At 42.2% G+C, this 7339-nt stretch overlaps 1 protein-coding gene across 6 annotated transcripts in view; it reads left to right on the plus strand.

The window, feature by feature from the left end:
* pde4d (phosphodiesterase 4D, cAMP-specific) overlaps positions 1-7339 on the plus strand; it is a 203691-nt gene that overhangs the window by 151230 nt on the left and 45122 nt on the right. The window contains exon 1 of one of the 6 annotated variants that reach the window (XM_013914814.1): positions 1590-2555. The exons of the other annotated variants lie outside the window; for them this stretch is intronic. Coding sequence (XP_013770268.1) covers positions 2467-2555 — 89 coding nt within the window. The 5' untranslated portion in view covers positions 1590-2466. Of the gene's footprint in view, positions 1-1589; positions 2556-7339 lie in introns of those variants that run through there. 6 annotated transcript variants of the gene reach the window in all.

Raw genomic sequence — 7339 nt, forward strand, 5'->3', positions numbered from 1 at the left:
TATATATATGTGTGTATATATATATGTGTGTGTATATATATGTGTGTATATATATGTATGTGTATATATATGTATATGTATATATATGTATATGTATATATATATGTATATGTATATATATGTATATGTGTATCTATGTATATGTGTATCTATGTATATATGTATATGTGTATCTATGTATATATGTATGTATATGTATATATGTATGTATATGTATATATATATATTAGACATCTGAGTTTGCTTTCCGTTTGTAGACATGATTTCTGTAACAATATGACTGTTTCGGGAATAAAGAAGAGAGACAGATGGAGATTTAATGTTTTTCTGTATGTGTATATAATGAATAACAGGTGCTTCAGTGCGTTCTAGCTGCTCCCCTGTTTAACTTTTAAAGACACTTAAATTTTATTTTTACTCCCAGTTGCTGCCTAAGCTGTCAACCCGGCCCCGTCCATGCACACAGACTCCCCACATTTCCCAAACGAGCCGCATTTCTTCAGCATTCATTTTCCTACAAGCGAGATTCCTCAACATTCAGCACTCCTCCGCCCTGTTTAAGAGTGGCTGTTGTGGCTGAAGGTGCAGACTTAGAGAGGCTGCGAGGTGGTTTGACTCTTGGCAGGAGTTGAGAAGCTGCTGACGTGTATGTTGGGCAGGATGTGTGTAAGAAGCAGCGCTGGATCCTGTTTTTCAGACCGCAGCTACTGGAGCTTAGCCACAGCTATGGCTTTTAATAAAACACACACATACACACGCATATACACACACGCACGCACGCACACACGACACACACACACACTCAGGCAGGCAGACTGCTGCACCGGACAGACATGTACTCTTACTGACACGGAAATTAATCCACTGTAGATATGCTGTGATTTATCTGGTTATTGTTGTAACCGAGTATACATAAAAGACAGCATGACATTTACTTTTTTAAATTCCTTACAGTCAGAATTTAAAAGTCCATCTGGAGCCGCTGGTGTAAGAACAGAGGAATGCATTATACATCCTGTACATCAAGTTTTCTGAGACAAACCTGCCTGGAAGGCCCCCTATATACTTTTGTAGGCGCCAGTTACACTCTATACACACAAATATGTGCAAGGGAAAGAAAAAGCAAAACAAAACAATGGTTTTTCTTTATGTGGTTTGAAATTTCATGGTTCACCGGCATGCACGCAGACGCCAGAAACAGACAGAGGGTGTGCTTAGAGTGGCAAAAGTCAAAAACAAACTGACAGGGCAGCAGCAGTGCTTGCGTTGTTATGACGAAGGAGGGCTCCAACGGAGACAAACACACATTACTATGAAACGTAAAGCAGCTGATTTAAGGGGAGGAAATGAAAGGGATTACTTCTGTCAACATTTTGATTATGCAGTGAGGTTTTCTGTGTATGTGTACGTGTGTGTGTAAGTTGCACATGTGCTGTCTTGTTCCTCTCTTGAATGAAGTGTTAAGAGGATCCATAGGTTTAGCTGACTGGATAGGGCAGGCACACCTATTACACAGGGTCAGGACATCCCACTGACTGGAGGGAGGAGGGAGGCGGGAAGAAGGAGGGCAGAGACGATCAGCAGCGAGACAGAGGGAGACGGCGAGATACTGAAGAGACGCTTCTCTGTTTTGTTTTGTTTTTTTCTTCTCTCTCCCTCTCTATTTCCTCACTTCACTCCCTGGGAGGTTGTGAAAGGGCAGAACAGAGAGGGAGACGCAAAATAATAGAGACAAAGGGGGCAAAGCCGAGAGGATGAAAGCAAATGTGAATGTGTGAGTGACTCTGTGTGTAACATGCTCTGTCATGCTGGTGTGACTACTGCTGCCTCCCCAACCGGCGTCGTTTGGCTGTCAGGAAAAGGAATGCTTTCCGGAGGAATGAGTCCCTGAACCGGTTCACCATGTGGCTGTGGGACAGTAATTTCCAAACCTTTGCCGGAAGAATCCCACGGAAAAAAGAGCAGCGGCCGGAGAGCTTAGCTGGTCCTGCTGGGTGGCCGCCTGTGTGCTCGCTCTGCTGAAACTCTCACTTAAAAACTGAGTTCACACTGGGCTTAAGTCTGCTTTTCAGTTTCTTCCAGTTTACGTTTCTTTTCTTTTAAGCCGTCACATTTAGCAGGATTTTTATCTTCCTTAAGGATCTCAATGGATTTTATGGTGCTATATAGTTTGATTTGTGAGACTGCCTTGTTAGATACAAGCTGGCGCTTTTGGTAATGATGCCCTAGGACCTAACAAGTGAAGCTGGAAACTCAGAAAGAGCTCATTCTTTACTTGAGAACTGGTCTGAATGTACGCATTACAACAGTGAACTTTACCATGGGACACTACATTATGTGCCGCGGCCCACGTACACTGTGGGGCAGTGTTTGTGGATATATAGCTAAATAGATTTTTTTTAAAAAGGGGTGCCTAAGGGGTGAAAGGTTAACAGGAAGCGGGACCAGCGCTGACACAGCTTTGGTATGAAGCCTGGACAATGCCCAGGTGCTCCCACTGACAGGTCCATGATGCACCTCGGTCATTTTCCTTTTAGAAGGCACTCCTGGATATGGTGAGTATTTGTAGTGGTGACGGTTTTAAACATGCAGCTGAAACTGTTTGTTTCTGGTTTTATCTTCAAGTGGGTTTACTGTTTTGTTCTGTTTTTTTCCCCAGAAGTTAATTTAAAACACGTGAAGTTGTGTATTAGCACACGCACAGTTTGTGCACGTTTGTTGATTTTATAGCATGGTTAGAGTTCCCTTAGGTCTAGCCTAGCCCAGCCTTGTGGCATTTTTGTCCCGAGCTTGGCTCAGATGTGTTTGGGGAAATTTATTGTTTAATGGGCCAGACATTTCCTGTCATTTTCTCCCACACTAAATGCTTCAGTTGATCCATAAATGTGAGAGCGAGTCAGGAATAGTGCACGCACACACACACACGCTCACAGTGGGTGCTCTAACACTTAGACCCCTTTTTGAGTGCTGGAAAAATATTTTGATAAAAGGGCCGTGCTGTTAGGTTTTTATTGCTGTTGTTTTGATTAGTCATACTTAGGATGGCTATCTTATGGGAATAGTTGCCTCCCAGCTATGTTCAAACTGGGAGGGACACAGCAGTCAGTGATGTCATTAGAGTGGGCTGTTGGGATATGAGCAGCATTCTTATTTCCAGTGGTTTGACTTTCTCATGCTAATCATGCAAAAGAGATTTAATGTAAGTGCACTCAGAAAAGGACTGATGTGTTATTTATTTATTTATTGATCTTCTAGCTTCACCATGTTTTTGGTATGGCGCACAGTATTTTAGGATTATCCCGGTGTAAACTGGTGCATGATGCATGTAAAAGCAGAGGGATAATTCGGCTGACATATCTGCTTATTTTGCACAGCATGTGCATGATAAATGCATGAAATAGATGTCGAATCTAAAACCCCGCCATGAACTGAGTGTATTGTTCGCCTGAATATTGCAAACACGGGACAATTTAGTGACATTTCCAGCAGAGACAGTGAAAATTCTGTAGACGTGGAAAGAGCACAGAAGAATAAATGTGATGAAGCAGATGGATGCGATACACGCAAGCGTGTCCACCCAGCTAGTGAGACATACGTATACAAACACACACTTGCATGCACACACAGGGTTTACCTTCCAGTCAGGTAGCAGATTACAAAAGCAGTACCTCCTTGGTAACACTGTACATGCACATACTGTAAACAGATACACAGCAAAACATCCTGGTTCCTCCTTCTTCTTCTTTCCACATACACTGAAGTGATTATCATGCATGCAATGTCAGGTTGTGTAAACATAGCCTGGGGCTATAGGGGCCTATTGTGTAAAGATTAAGTGAGTTAGCCTGTAAGTGGTAAGTCGCTGTACGTTACCATCCAAGCCTGTCTTAGGTTTTTGCATTTTCATTTGCACCTAGTTTACTCTCTTGTTGCTTCACCTGAAATTCACAAGCCACAAATGATAAACAATCATAAATAATCAAAGCTATTACAGGTATTTGTATAATCTTCCATGGATGAGATTCTTTGATTTACTGGAGCAAAATCTCACTAATGCGGTTCACAGTCTGCTGGAATGCACTGCGGTGCTGAATTGGATGGATGTAGCAAATATCGTGACAGTGTTGGACAATTCACGCCTGTCACAGTTGTCAGAGACTTGTATCTGAAAATGGGCGATGTGCTTGTCAGACTCGGTTTATACCTCAGGCAGGATTCCCCCCCCCTTCTCTACAGCACTGACTGATATGTTGGTGTGTGAGTGAAGAGGAGCTTTCAGGAGGAGCTATTCATTGCACCGTGATAATGGACACATCCCCTTCTCTGCGTGTTAAACCCGTGGCATACGAGTCAAGAAGCACTGAGAGAAGAAGGCTGATAAAGATTAAAAAGATAAATCCATTCCTGTCTAAAATATGAATTCATATATGCACTCACCCACACGCGAATACGTAACTGGATTCGTTGAACCTTTAAAAGCTAAAATAACGCATTTGAGCAGATGCGACTCACTGCACAAGCCATGGAAGAACATTATGCACCCTCTCTTTCTCTCTCCCTCTTTCTGCCTCCTCACTGCATTATTGTCAGGTTATTTTTACTTTTTGCATCTGTATCGATCACCGTGCATCGAGCCTCTGTATACCTGAAGTTAAAATACCCAGGCTCTCGAGAGCTGTGCAGTAACTGCTCCGTCCTGCAATGTTTGACTGTGCTGGGTGTTGCCCACAGGCCCACAATGAATAAACTGAGATGTATGATTGTCTAAACTTCATTAAACACTCACCAGAAAGGAAATGAAAAGTGTGTGTAGTAATCCAATTAAGTGAATCCAGCGCCTTACAGGCTGGGGAGAGAGAATAGAAGAGTCTATATTTAGAACATGGGCTGGAAATGAATTGCCGCATCGCTTTTCTCTGTTCCTCCCTCTGCTTTACATTGGTGGTGTGTACTGTCACTGTCAGTTATTACTGTACTGTCAAATAGTACATTTTTGAGGGGTATTAAAAAAAATGCAAGCAGTTGGAGTACATCAGGTCTCATTCCCTTCCATTTCTCCCTCCTGTCCTTAACTGTCGTTGGCCCCGAGGGTGGCTACCTCAGATGTACCGCATTTTGTCAGTAAGATAACAAGACACAAGGCATTGTTATCTCATTTCTTTGAGGCCTTCTCCCACTGCACATTGTCATTGATTCTGGGCCAATCCCAGCCAAACTTTAGATTGCTTTCTATCACTCTGAGTTACTTTGCTGGGACTGAGGCAGAGATTTTAAAATGGGCCTTTTGGAGGCTGTAGAGACCTGCTGTCACTTTTGGGGAGACAAAGTCATCAGTCACTGGCGTCCCGGAGAACAGGAGTATATGTATGTAGGTGTGTGTGGAAGAGAGAGAGAAATACAGCGTTACTGCTCACCTACAGCATCAATCTTTGCCAGCCTACTGTGCAGTGTGATGCTGATATATTCAGCCTTATTAAAAGCTCTCCCAATTCACTCCCCCCTATAAAGGCCACACAGTTTAACACGGTTTCTTCTTCACACATTTTCTCACGCCGCATTCTTTCTACCTGCTTTGGATCGGTGTATGGTGAATGAAATGATTGATAACTGCTCCTGGCTTGTATGCAGCTCAGATTATTTTGCATTTAACAGTGCAAATCAGAGCATCATGAAAAGAAAAATACTAGCTATAGTTTGTGCCAAGAAAGCTGTGACCCAGCAGTGTAACAGGATATTGTTGAATGGTGTCTTTTGAAGCAGAAATCTACCAGGTTCTTCGCTGCACTGCTGGTTATATTTTAATGATATTGGCTGCTATGGCTTGCATACACAAATGCATCTTAAATCGATTGTAAATTTTAAGCTTAGCTGGTCTGCAGGGTGCTTTGCAGCACGGTTGCCGTTCATGCACAGACACACTCATGTACCAGCGCCTACAGAGCTGCCATGTAAGGTTCTTGCCTGCCATTAGGATCAACTGGGGCCTCTGTGCCTTGCCTTAAGGACACTTGGATGCATGTGGATGGGTAAGGGGGAGCCAACCTTGCGATTAGTGGACAAGCTGCTCCACAACCTGAGCCACGTCTGCCTCAGAGCAAATAATAAAATAACCAATTTCAAACACATCAAGTCAACGTGATGACCTGTTATAACTTGTCTGCACTCTCAGCCATACAGAGAAGCCAGCAGCTGCATATCTGACAGCCCAGTCAGGCCAAAAGATCTATGACTATTTAATTAATCTACAGTGCAAAAGCAGATTGGGTGGCAAACACCTACGACAAAAGGGCTGAATTATTATTGTATGTAGTCTCTGCTCATGTAAAAGTCATACATTGTGCAAGCATTTCTTTAGTAAGAATTTAGTTGGAGCTTTGCCATCCCAGCTTGAATATAAACTTCCTTGAAGCCTGGCTGACATGTTTTTACTTATATTTTTGAGGTTCTCTGTTTGGCACACGCTGCTGCGGACTTAAAGACTCAACAGCAGTGTTTCCATCTCTCTGTTGGAGAAATTTCATTTAGCCCCTTTTTTTGAATTGCTAAATGATCATTATTTCACAGCTATTTTCCCAGGACATCTTGCTGTTGGAGCGTGTCTGTCAGAGCACACACAGTGACTCAGTCAGTACTGGCAGTCTTGAGATTTTCTTTTTCCCCAGCCTTCCACTTGCTTCATCATCCAATGTATCTTTCACACATTGCTGCTCCTGGATTTCTCATTGTGTTATGCTGCCTCTTATTCACGGTTGATCCCTTTCTCCTGTGTGTAATACAGCAACTCCTCATGTGTTACATGAAATATACCCAAAGAGATGCAGTCCATGACAACTAGCGTCCAAAGGCGCTCTTGTTGTTGTTCATTACAGCATCGCACAGCCAAAAGCACGCCTTCACTTTGGCAGACAACAATGGGCTAACACATTTTAGCTGCATTGGCAGTATTAAAATTATTTAATCAATTATCAATTTTATCCAGGCCAGACAAATAAAATGAATCAACCTTTGTTTGTTTGCTGAGTTAATGATGGACTGCTTTCAGCATTTAAAAAATGATTGAATAATCATATGCCATTTGTATCTTTGCATTAATATTCTGGTGGGTGATAAAACTAAAAAAATGCACTCACAGTATTTAGTGTGTTGGTCTTTTCAGCTTTGAACTTTAAATACAGCTCTCAACTGGAAATATACACAGATATGATTTTGATTAATAGACACAGATCAAGGGACAGGGAGATTATCTATCTATCTATCTATCTATCTATCTATCTATCTATCTATCTATCTATCTATCTATCTATCTATCTATCTATCTATCTATCTATCTATCTATCTA

This window comes from Pundamilia nyererei, unplaced genomic scaffold (assembly GCF_000239375.1).
Source record: "Pundamilia nyererei isolate P.nyererei 1_Seehausen unplaced genomic scaffold, PunNye1.0 scaffold00006, whole genome shotgun sequence".
Classification (NCBI taxonomy): Eukaryota; Metazoa; Chordata; class Actinopteri; order Cichliformes; family Cichlidae; genus Pundamilia; species Pundamilia nyererei.